We start from the raw sequence: 12,379 nt of genomic DNA, 5'->3' as shown, positions 1-12,379 counted from the left end.
AGGCTGGCTTGGAACTCACGATCCTCCTGCCTTAGCCTCCCAAGCCATTGGAATTATAGGCATGCACCATCATGCCCAGCTTAAAGATTAAAATTTATATATGGCAACAAGGATAGTATCAGAAGCATAACAAAATATTGGATAAAAATGTATAAATATAGTAAATTTATAAATATAATTTACTGTCAAAAACATTAAATCATGACTTTCACACAAATAAAAATAAAGACAGATTAAGATCTTTATCTGGGGGTGTAGTTCAGTGGCAGAGTGTGTGCTTGATGTGAACAAGGCCCTGGATCCTCAGCACCAAAAAAAAAAAAAAAAGTTTTTTATTTAACTCACTCAGTAACTCATATGCCAGCAGATGCAATAACTTGTTTTTTTAAAAAAGAAGTCAAGCCAGACACCATGGCACATATGCATCTCAGGAGACTAAGGCAGGAGGATCGTGAGTTCAAGGCCAGCCTCAGCAATTTAGCATGACCCTAAGTAACTCAGCAAGACCTTGTCTCTAAAAAGGGCTGGGAATATGGTTCAGTGTAAGAAAATATTTGTAAGAAAATATACAAAACATGATAAAGTGCCCCTGAGTTCAATCTCTGGTACAATAAATAAATAAATAAAGTCAAAGTACAATTTATGTGATATAAAGAAATGTTGGAATGCATTGCACATGGAGACAAACTAGTCTTGATTTTATTTTTTCCCCCACAGCTGGGAAAGACAGCATAGAAATTTGAGAACAAAAATTTTATTAGTGCATTTCAATTACACAGAAGAATGGGTTCATTGTGGAACATTCATACATGCAGTGAACATACTTTGATCTATCCACCCCCTAACCTTCCCCTCTCCTCCTCTCCCCCTGGGTCCCTTTCTCCTCTAACAGTCTCCCTACTGCTCTCCTGTCTGTTGTCTTTTCCTCCTAGATTCCACTTGACCATCAACTGCTATTGACAGAGTCACAAAGCCACTCTCATGGTGACAGATGACACAAGGATGGTGTGCAAGATGGGTATGCAGGACAGCTTTTCTTTTGATTTGCAGTTTTTTTAATACAGTTGAGTGAAATTTGTCTGAAAATAAAGCCACAAAATTAATTCTATAAATGTTCAAGGATCTACATAAGTGTAAGTAAGTCTAGGAAAGTGGATTGAAAAGATGTACAGAATAAAGATGCCAAGGAGGGAGGAACGGGCAGAGTGGAGCCAGAGGGTGAAGGTGGGAAATATTTAAAAACACATTAAACTGAACAAGTGCAAATAATTTCCACAGGTAAATGAAGGCCCTGAAATAAGGAGTATGCTGACTCCGTTTTGGGAGCTTGAAGGTCATGAAAAAAGACAAAAACCGCTAAAGCCGAAACAGCACTTTGTGTGCACCTCTAGTCCCAGCTACTCGGGAGGCTGAGGCAGGAGGATAGCTTGAGCCCAGGAGTTTGGAGTCGGCTGGCAAAATGTGGCAAGACCTCATCTCAAAAAAAAAAAAAAAAAAATCTAAAACAGAGCACATTCACCTGCACTAAAATTAACCTTCCCATGGGGCTGGGGCTATAGCTCAGTGGTAGAGCGCCTGCCTTGCCTACCTTGCATGTGTGAGGCACTGGGTTCGATCCTCAGCACCACAGAAAAACAAATTAAAAAGGGGTATTGTGTCCAACTACAACTAAAAAAATTAAATAGATACTATTTTAAAAAAAAAAAGAAAAGAAAGAAATTTACCTTCCCATCTTCCTGCAGGTAGGTGTTCCTTTATTATGTGACTGAGAGGGCAGAGGGCCAGCCTGGGAAAGGAACTGGGTTCTCCCCAAGTGCACAGCACGTAGGAGAAGAGGAGATTCCACACTTGCCAGCAAACCCTGAGTCAAGTGCCAAACATCTGGCTCTGTTCCCAGCAAATTTCAGTAGAAGGAATGGTTGGGCTGAGGGAGCCTGGACAGGAGACAGACCAGGACACTTGACAGATGGACAGTCCTAAGCCAGCAAGGGGCTTTAGGTCAAGGCGATAGATGAGATGATCGCTTCCCTTCAAGCCCCAAAGAGGACTCCAGTCCTTGAAGACTGGCCTCTATCCTAAAAGACCTGCCCTTGGCTCCAAAAGCAATCATTTCCAGTTTTACAAGTTTTCAAAAACTTTGGGGATGCTAAAATGGAAAAATTTTCACTGACGTGACCGCCTTGGAAGCTGAATTTTGCCACGTCACTGACTGATTAGCGATCATGTAGGTGCCCCAGGAATAGATTAAAGAAGACTGGTGATAAACAGAAGTCATTTTCTCAGACACCACGAAGTTTCCAAGAAAAGTGTCATAAATCCTGGAACAGGAAAAGTAGGAATTCGTCCTCTGCATCTGTCTCTTTTTATGCCTCCAGGGTTATATATCACATTGTGCCCAATGTGCTATTTTGGGTAACTGGGACCTTGCTATTATGACTTTTATAAATGAACAATAGTGTTTATTTGGCATAATAAGACTGAGAGTGGATGTTTATTTTCCATTTAATTATATTTGTCTTTCATTGACCATACAAGAAACAATAAAACTCTGAAGTTTGAACTATCTTTTTGTCCATTTCAACTGTGATCGTTTTGGGTGCTTGCTGTGGACTTGACTTTCATTCTCACCCCCTCTCATGGGCTTTTCTTCAGCCAACAGTCTGCAAAATCATTTCTCACACTCACTGGCAGCTGGGCTTCCAGATATTTTGGACTCCACCCACCAAACACATTCACACGAGACTAAAGTTTGGGGCCAAGTTAACTGGGAAGGAAGGCACACATTTTGCCAGCAAACCCTGAGTCAAGTCTGCACTGTTTCTACAGCCAGTGCTGTGCCAGCAGGTTCCTGTTGGGGGAAATTTCCAGATTCCTCTAATGCCAGGCTGGTAGCCCCTTAATAGTCCCATGCTGTAGTGCGGCTGTGGGAGTCATTCCCAGATCTGATGGTTGGATCTGATGCTGTAAACCATTTAATACTCTATTTTTTAAAATCCCCTTCTAGGAGCTGGGATTATGGCTCAGTGGTAGAGCGCTCACCTAGCACCGGCGAGGCCTTGGGTTCAATGTTCAACACCATATAAAAATAAATGAATAAATAAATATAAAGATATTGTGTCCAACTACAACTAAAAAAAAAACATGTATTAAAAAAAATCCTCTTCTAATTGTGAGTTCAAAGCCAGCCTCTGCAACTTAGAGAGGCCCTCAACAATTTAGGGAGACTCTGTCTCTGAATAAAATATTAAAAAGGACTGGGGATGTGGCTCAGTAATTAAGCACCTCTGGGTTCAATTCCCAGTACCAAAATAAATAAGTAAAAATCCCCTTCTACTTAAAATAAGTAGACTGTATTTTGTTGTCTTCAAGTGAACATTAACTCATGCAAGCCCTAAGAAAATAGATGCTGTGTTCCAGATCAGTGGGGACTGGTGGGCAGCAAAGCAGGGAGGGAGCAAAACTCTTTTTCTGTTGCTGTTGCTTTAACCCTTATTACCCTCAAGGGCATGAAGTTGTGAAGAGGATTCAGGAGACAGCTGTTGGTCTGCTGTGATCCTTGGGGATGGGGGAGTGGACACATCCCTTACCTCAAGCCCAGGGAGACAAGCTTCAATGTCAGGACTTGGAGAGCTTGTCCAGTGTCCCCTGCAGTTTGGAAGAGGCAGCCACTATGTCTGACTCAACTCTAAAACTGACAGGCAGGGGCAGCAGGTGATGAGCTAGTCTGATGGTAGCTGTACGGGAGCCACCAGGGCCACGTGAGACTCGTGGGTGAGTGTTCCCCGAGGACTGGATGTCACTACACATCTGTGAGGCAATGGGCTCAGGTTGTTGCTATTAATCTTGCCCAAAGAGGCTGCCTGGTGCTGCAGATGTCCACAGAAGAAAATAAGAAGTGGACTGTAAAGGGCTTGGGGGCCAAAGGAGGAGCAGGAGCAGCTGGCCAGGAAAGAGACACATGTGCCTGTCTAGGACTCTACAGGTGAAAGAGCCCACAGCAGCGCCCTATGAAGGAACCCCAGCTCGAACCCCATGGGGCATAGGAAGACCTCCCCTCTCCTTCCTCCTCTCTCCCCTGCTCCAGCCTGGCTTCCCCACGCCTCAGCTGGCAGGTGGAGATGGCAAAGCAAAGGAAGCAAGCCAGCCTGTCCCTTCTGTCCCTTGAGGGGCTCAGATCCAAGGGTCTGGGAAGGAAGCTTCACTTTAAAATGGACTCCTCCTTCCCTGTGCTAATTACTGAAGCTTCTTTCAGAATAAACTTTTTTTTTTTTGGCTTAAAAATGACCAGAAGGGAAGGATGAATAGGTGGAGAATTTCAGGGACAGAGAAGCTCGTCCATGGGATATAATGGTGGGTACATGCCATTAAGGCACAGAGCCAAGGGAGAACCCAAATGAGGACCACGGACCTCGGCAGTCCATGTAGGTCCATTGGCCATAACAAATGCACTTCTCTGAGGGGGTCCTTGAGAGTGGGGAAAGTTGAGGGGGGACAGCATGGAAGCATATGGGAACTCTGCAATTTCTCCTCAATTTTGCTGTGAACCCAAAACTGCTCTGGAAATAAGTTTATTTAAAAAAAAAAAATACCAGCAGAGTGAGGGTCTTGGCGTAAGTTTCACCCAAGGTCCAGAAAGTCCCCAGCAGGACTTCTGGAGGGCTGTAGGGGGAGGGATGCAAGGTCCTTAGGGGAACTCTTCTCTGTGAGTCCCAGTTGCTCTATTCAAGGCCCAAGTGCCTTGCTGTCCCGTGGTCCCTGCTGATGTCTCTGCTAATAGCTCCTTCCACCTCTGGGAGGGACAGGTGCTGAGCAGAGAGCTCACAGCGGGACTTCAGGAAGCCTTCCATTTTCCCTTGAACTGTGCATGGAGTGTGCTGTCACTAGGGCAGGAAGGCGAATGGGTGGCCTCCGGAGAGGAGGTTTCCCTGGGGCCCATTGTGCTGAGGATACCTGAGCAGCAAGAGAGATGAACAGCATTTGGAAATGACCGTTCAAGCCAGCCCAGGCCTGAGTCCAGCCTCCCTGAGGAAAGGGGCTGCTTACCTCCTGTCAGTTCCTCCCATCCTGTGGGACCCGCTCAGCCCGCTTGGCATCGATCCCAGCATCTTGGCCCACGCCTGGCACTGTCCCAGGGGCTGGCCCTGCCCCCTGACCAAAGACCTTCTGAGAAGAGAAATCAGGGCACAGGGGCTGGGAACCCCACCCTTCCCAGCATCTGGAGCAGGTGTCTCGGTCCTGCCTTCATTTCACCTTAAGTCTGGCCACGTACCTGAGGCCTGGGCTTCCGGAGAAAGACAAACAGGACTGAGAACACCAGGCCCTTGTTCAAGATGATTCCACAGGTCACAAAAATCAGAGCAGGAACACCAGGCAGCTCCAGAAGTCCTGCAGGTCAAAGGCAAGCGTGACTCCCTCTACCTGACCCTCCTGAACACAAAGGGTGGGTGTCCGTTGAGTGGACAGCGCTGAAGGCCCCTGCGTCCCACCTCTTGGCTACGAGAGCCGCCAAGCAGGTTTTTATACCCTGTGCAGATGAGGTCTGCACCTTCCCCAGCCTCCACCCTGCTCTCACCCCCGCCCCCAGCCCCGCCCCCAGCCCACCTCCTGCACACAGCTGCCCTGTGCTGATCTCCCTTTCCACCAAGGAGCCCAAGGAGGCCCTTCGTGTTTCCAGTTACCTACAGCCCAAAGGGCATGACTGCCAGACGTTCAAGGCTCCCTGTGACCTGAATGTGTTGTCCTGCTTGACCTCACCCACTTGCTCCACTCCACTCAGTCCTCGGGCTTTGTAGAGGGCACATCTCCTGTGCGTCTCCACCCCCTGCTCCCTCTTCTCTCCAACATCAGACCCCACCTCCCTTCTGCCGTTTCTAACTCCTCTGTCACCTTTGAGGTTTCTGGCTCCACCCCACCCAGGGCTCTGAGGGTCTCTGCTCGTGGGGTGCTTAGAGCTGCTCTGTAAGGAAGGGCTTCTCTCACGCCTTCCTTAGCTCCAAGTCAGAGTCTTCCGATTGCTCAGACTGCACTAGCCAGGAGGCCACCCCTCCTAGGTGCAGCCCCTTGTCCACAGGGGTACCGAAGCCCAAAGCCCTTTGACCTGAGCTCCTCTGACTCCCCTCCTTCTGGGGCTGCTGGATGCCACCTTGATAGACTAGCACCCAAGGCTTGGGTGGGGCCTTGGGATAGAAATCTAAATGAAGGTCATTCTTCCTGCTTGTGTTCAGGACCCCCTGGCAGCCCTCTGGGTGGTCCAGCCTGACCCTCTGGAGTCCACAAGTGTGTGTGTGTGGGGGTGAGCCCAGGGCCCCAGCTAAGCTCAGGGTGTGCCTCTGCCCTGCTTCGGTCTCTGCAGTGATCCTCAGCACACACAACTTACAGCAAATCTGGACTCTCTGGGGGTTGGTTCTGTCTGGTGCGGACCATGCTCTGGAAGAGATCAAAGCTCTTCAGGGTCTTGACTGAGACCTGGCCCCTACTAGGTGGCCAGGCGATGATTGACAAAGATGGGGCAGCATACCCTGAGCTGTCCACCCAGCCTGGCTGACTTCCTCTGAGCTGGGGAGGGACCTCCAAGGTGTTTGGAACAGCTTTCTTCTCCTACAGGCTGAGCCACTGTTCCACGGAGCTACACTGGTTGGGGGAAAAGGTTCACAGAGTCCCAGAAGGCCAAAGGTAGGGGGGTTCAACACCACCAATCCACCCTCCCAAGGAACAGGGTGGACAGGGGGTGTCCACAGTCACATAGTGGAGAGCAACAGAGCCAGCCCCCAGGCCCGGGCCTCCCAACCCTGTGCCTGTGTATGTGTGTGACACCCTGCTGCTCTCAGCCTTCAGAGCCTCATCCAGGGCACCTGGCCAGTTCTTCAGCTCTCAGCCCCTCCCCCACTCAGCCCATCACAGTCCAGCCAACCCACACCCCACGCCCAGAACCTCCTCCTGGACTTACTTCCGGTTGGTGATGGATCTTGTCGATCAGGGAGGGCAGGGAGCTCTCTCCTCATGCCCTCTGCAGCCCACCTTTCTCTCCCCTCAAATCCCCACACCATATTCACTTCCCAAGTGGGGTTGGGGGGACAACATCCATCACCTCCCAACAGCCTCACATTACGTAGGTTTCTTTCCGAGCTCAGTCACTGCTGTGTCCTCCCCCACCTCACAAGCTGAAGAATAAATAGAGAAGCCATCTCCACTGTCCATGGAGGAGTGTCCTTTAGGCGGGCTCAACAGCATGCCAGAAAGAAACCCCCAACTATTTATTTAACCTAGCTGAACAAAAACCCAGTCCCTGACTCTCTTACGATCTCCAAACAACCTCAGCGATCACTACAGGTGTCCTTTGTGGAGGCTTCTATCTTTTTCCCACTGCAATTCCTCTAGGCAAGGACAATCTGTGCAAGATGTCATTTCCATCACCACATTAGCCTAAAGTTTCCTTAATTACTGGAGAGAAGGAATGCAAAGCTGCTATCAAAATGTTACTCCGTGTTATTTATGGTTTAAGGGAAATAATTATGTTTTGGTTTATCCTGTGTTAAGCTTGATACAGTTCTTATTGACTAGCATGGGCTCAGTCACTCTCAATCACTTCTCCAGTCTTAATATTAAGGTTTGAGTTAGCCAGGCACGATGGCTCTCACCATAATCCCAGCCACTCAGGAGATTGGGGCAGGAGAATTGCAAATTTGAGACAAGCCTGAGCAACTCAGTGAGACCCTGTCTCAAAATAAAATAATAGGGTTGGGGATGTAGCTCAGTGGCAGGGTGCTTGACTATTATGCACTAAGCCCTGGGTTTGACCCCCCAGAGCTGAAAAAAAAAAGTTAAAAGGACAGCAATCCACCCACTGGCACCTAGAGCCGCCAACTTTGCCAAGTGTGAATGTAGGGCCCTTGTGTCTCCTACCTCAATAAATACAGAGGAACCCAAACACTGGAGCCACTGAGTATCACAGTGAAGAAGCCCCACCAGTTTACTACAGCCTAGAAATAGTGCGGGACTTGCCCAAGCTCACTAGGTATATTCAAGTCAAAGAAGGATCCAGAACCTTCTGTCACCAGGCAATCTGCAATGGTCACACTTCCCTTGTAAAGACTGTAGTTTCAGTTCTTTGACAGTTTTCAAGGACTACGGCCGAAATAATAAAATATTCCTGAGTCTAGGGCAATGGAGCTGCTTAACTATGAGAACCCTTTGTTAACTATTGGGTCCACGGCATGCTCCAAGCTTTGAGGAATTGTTTGACTCTGTTCCTGAGGTTCTACCTGCAATGCCCTCCCTTTGCCTGCTAACTCTATTTACAGATCCTAAGACGTGTGACTTGGACCCAATCCTGTCCTGAGAGTCATATGTTCAGGCTGGCAGAAGAGCAAGACCCCATGGTGGTGGAGGCCACCCAAACCACAGCTCCAAAGGAGGTCACTTGAGAAGGTTGAGGCAAAAGCGTTGGACACCCCCTCCCATGCCATGTCCCCATGTGGGCTGACAGGCTTTTTAACAAAGGGGTGTCCTCGCCAACAAGAAGCAACTAAAGGGCGGTGAAAGGCCCTTCACTGTGCTCTCTACTACTTTTTAAGTCCATTGAGAAAAGGGACAGTGCCTTACTGTCAAACTGAGCCCATTTCACAGATTCTCCAGGGACAAGAAAATCCAGTGAGTCCTGTGGGGGCCCAGCTGCTCCACCTGTCTGCCAAAGGACCAGGTGAGTTACCCTCTGGAGTGTCCCCTCACACTGAGAGACAGCAGCTCTCCCAGACCAGCCTGGCACCTCGCAAGTCCCAGTTGCCAGTTTCCCACAGAGTCTGGTGGTGTTTTCGTTCACCTCGTCCAACTTCCTTGTTTCACAGGTGAGAAAACTGAGGCCCAGAGAGGAGTTGTGTTTCTGAGTCTCAAAGTCACAAAGCAAGAGAATGGAAGGCCCAGGTGCCCTGACTTCGGGTCTGGAATTTCCCCGTTACTCTCTGGGCAGCAAGCCTTCGTGGTGGATAGGGTCCCAGCCCACCCTCTGTGCCTGAGGAGACCCTCCCCCGGGAGTCCTGGGTCTCCCTGATGCTCACCACTGCACTGTACTAGCCGAATCCGATGGTGCAGGATGACTAGGTTCTGAGAAGTGAGGTGGATCACGCACTGGTACAGCCCCGCGTCCCCCCTCTGGAGCCCCGTCATGGTGACTTTGATGATGGCTTCAGTGGGATAATCCTCCAGCAGGTACCTCCCAGCCTGGGCCAGGTTTAGGTCTGCATTTCTAGTCTCCGTGATCACCAGAGTCTCCAGGTGGCCGTCGCTCCTCACCCGCTGCCAGGCCTTCAGGCTGAAGGCGTACTTGTTGATGTTGTAAGGACAGGTCACGGTCAGGTTCCTGCCCTCCTGTAGGCACTTCTGCTCCTCACTTTCACCTTCAGCTTGGAGCCCTAGAGGGAGGAGTCCCGCACTTTACTGGTGTCCCCAAGAAGCCGAGTCCTCCACCCTCTCCACTTGTCTCCATTCCATTGATCCAGAGGGGAGCCCACCAGAACAGTCCCTGCTGACACTCTCCTCTTTCCCTTCTTGGCCCTCAATACCACGCATCACCCCAAACCTGGTGATACCATCGTCGTCATCCATAGCTTTTATTACGCACTTACTATGCCCTAAACTCTGAGCCAAGAGCTTCCCACCCATCTGTTATTTGTTTGATTCTTAGGGCAACTTTCTTTTTTTTTTAGTTTTCGGTGGACCCAACATCTTTGTTTGTATGTGGTGCTGAGGATCGAACCCGGGCCGCAACCATGCCAGGCGAGCGCGCTACCGCTTTAGCCACATCCCCAGCCCCGCAACTTTCTGATGTACTCGCCATCCACAAAATGAGCACCTGTATCTGGGCACTATTTACAAATGAAGGAACTGAGGCTCGGGGAGGTTAGGGGAACTGCCTGAGGTCAGAAAGTGGTAGAGATGGGATTTGATCGCAGCTCGGACTCCACCTTCCTTCTCAGAGCCTTGCTAGAGTGATTTCCATTTCCGTTTTGTGTCCCTCTTGCTACTCTGCCCTTGGTGCTTATTTACCTTTTCCTCTCTGCATGCTTCCTCTGCCTCCTGACTGAACATGTTCCTCCAAAGGGAGATTGGCTTTGCATTTCTATGCATCTCCCGGGATGCCAGCGTGGTGCTGGGAGATGGCTTGGCTGCTCCACATCACATCCTCAACTTCAAGATGCCCCAGAAGAACCTCCAACCTGTCTTATGGCACAGTCCCTGCCGGACCAGCGTGCTCTGCGTCTGTTGCCTTCCTTTCCCCTGACCTATCTCTAGCACAGGCCCTGATCTCATTCCAGTCCATTCTAAAGAAATGAGAGAAAGTTCCTCTTAGCCGCTGCATTCCTCCAGATGGTCTCCGCCCCTAGCCCCGAGCTGCTCCTCCCACCCCTCACCCCCCTGCCCTTACCTGAGACACAGAGCAGCAGCAGCAGCAGCCCCAGCGGTGGCCACCTCTGCTGGCCTGCCCCCTGCATCCTGTCCTTCTCCCTGAGTCTTCTGTCTGCCAGGGCCTCTCTAGCAGCAGGAGGACCTTGCCCCATGGGGGGTGTCTACGGTTGTCCCCCAGAGGTGCTGCTGTTTCTTCAGATTGAGAAACCCTGAGGGAAATGTAACAAGGGAACAGCCCAGGAAAAAGCAGAAGGTGAAGAGACAGCGTCCTTCCTACCTCTATTATGTCACAGTTGTATTGCGAAACTCTCAGCGGCTCCCCGTTCTCCACCACAGCAAGTCTAGCCCCGTCCGTGTGGGGTCCCCCCTCTGCTCCACTCTGTGCCTCTAGTCACCAAAACACTGCTATCAACTGGCCACCGCCCACCACATCCCGCCAACCCGCACACCACAGTCCCCATCTGAAATGACACTGGGCATCCAAACTGTGCCCACCCTCTAAGGCCTGGGTTGAGCTTTCAGATGACAACCCCTTCGCCAGACTTACTCCACACCGTGGTTCTCAGATATGGGAGGTGGCTGAATCACTCCAGAAGCCTGGCGGTACACACACACATGCCAGGACTCTGAGCTGGCAGGCCTGCAGAGACACCCAGGAGTCTGCATGGTAGCAAGCAGCCTTAGTGACTCTGAGGCAGGTGTCCAAATAGACCATGCCTGCAAAAGCCCCGTTTGCAGTCAGATGCACCTTGAGGCCTGCTCTGAGCTCTCCCTGTGTAGGATGTAGACTTCCCCAAGCAACCCAGTCAGGGCATAGACACGGACACCACAGCTATAATAATGACAGGTGAATGACCATGAGGAGGCCCTGGGCATTTATTCCAGTTCTCTCACTTAATCCAGTCAGTGCTGCAAGAGTATGCAATGGATGTTTGTCATCTTTTGACTCTCTGGCACCAAATACTTTACTGGAAAGGTGAATGTGGCCCAATGCATAAGTTTTCCTGAACTGTGGACCTCTGCTTCCCCTCCTGTTAAGTAGGAAGGCAAATATTCCTCCCACACTTCTTCCGGTCAGCTATGACATGCCCACAGGCACTGACCTAAGCTCAGCAAAATGCATGATTTCACCCAGGATTCTAGATCCTGAGAACTGGATTGATTCAAGATTCAGAGCCCGTGGGAGATGACTTACACGGAGGCAAGTTAAGCATTCGGAGTCCAGGAACAGCATATAGTAAGTGGCTGGTGACTTCATGTGTCCAGAGAAACATCACCAGATTATCTCCTGCTTAATCCCAGCTGTGGCCTCTGCTCTGCCTTCCCTCTTGGTATCTACCGATTTTCTAAACCTGGTTCTCCAGCCTCCTCATTGACCCTGTGAGCTCCCAGGTTCCCTCTGCAATCCCTCTGCTATCATGATAGCCCAAGTACAATGCTATTGTTGGTCTTGACAACCATCACTGACATTGGTTAGGTGGCCTTGTGTCCTTAGAGGCCATGAGGCATACTGAGGCCCAGAAAATGGAGTCACTCCAGATCAGACATACTGACTGCAAGAATGCAGAGCTGGGACTCAAACCCAGACACGGTATCGTTTTGTCAGCCAAATTTCCAGCAAGAAGCAGAAGGCTCGCCGAGACTAAAAAACTAAGGAGCATTTAATAAAGATACGGGCATTTGAGGAAGCCAGTTCGGGATGCTGCAGTAGCTGAATCTGGCGGCCATAGTGAGCTGTCACCACCTACAGATCTGCAGGGTGAGAGGATGGAGCAGTCACCTAAACTTGGAGCTAGTGGCCATCTGGTGAGGGGCTTGAGGGAACCTTCAGAGTGAATGCAAACACATATGCCATTCCCTGGCCTCATCTCTTCCCACCCTCTGCTGTCCTCTCCTGCTGCCCATTGGCTAAACCCAGCCAGAAGGTGGTGCCTGACAGAGCCTGTTGACATCACCCACATGGGCAGGTTCCCAGGTG

At 50.1% G+C, this 12,379-nt stretch overlaps 1 protein-coding gene across 1 annotated transcript; it reads right to left on the bottom strand.

The window, feature by feature from the left end:
* Positions 1 to 633: 633 nt before the first annotated feature.
* On the bottom strand, positions 634 to 10,646 carry LOC124096750 (triggering receptor expressed on myeloid cells 3-like). Its single transcript, XM_046450746.2, has 5 exons — positions 10,421 to 10,646; positions 9,054 to 9,407; positions 5,270 to 5,385; positions 5,044 to 5,163; positions 634 to 4,950 (listed from the first exon to the last, which is right to left on the bottom strand). Exons 1-4 carry the CDS (start codon positions 10,551 to 10,553, stop codon positions 5,050 to 5,052), a joined length of 717 nt encoding a protein of 238 aa, XP_046306702.1. The 5' UTR covers positions 10,554 to 10,646; the 3' UTR covers positions 634 to 4,950; positions 5,044 to 5,049.
* Positions 10,647 to 12,379: the final 1,733 nt, after the last annotated feature.

The sequence above is a fragment of the Marmota monax genome, unplaced genomic scaffold, assembly GCF_021218885.2.
Source record: "Marmota monax isolate L192 unplaced genomic scaffold, Marmota_monax_Labrador192_F-V1.1 WCK01_AAM20220418_F8-fsc00127, whole genome shotgun sequence".
Lineage (NCBI taxonomy): Eukaryota > Metazoa > Chordata > Mammalia > Rodentia > Sciuridae > Marmota > Marmota monax.
Note: the sequence above shows the minus strand (reverse complement) of the source record. Positions and strands in the feature narration are given on the sequence as shown.

What these genes read in the sequence shown, in the direction of transcription:
- LOC124096750 (XM_046450746.2), bottom strand. Translation starts at nt 10,553, where the DNA reads ATGGGGCAAGGTCCTCCTGCTGCTAGAGAGGCCCTGGCAGACAGAAGA. An exon ending in GCTGCTGCTCTGTGTCTCAG is followed by an intron (nt 9,408 to 10,420) that starts GTAAGGGCAGGG and finishes TCCTCCCTCTAG; the next exon opens with GGCTCCAAGCTGAAGGTGAA. An exon ending in TCCGGAAGCCCAGGCCTCAG is followed by an intron (nt 5,164 to 5,269) that starts GTACGTGGCCAG and finishes TTCTCTTCTCAG; the next exon opens with AAGGTCTTTGGTCAGGGGGC.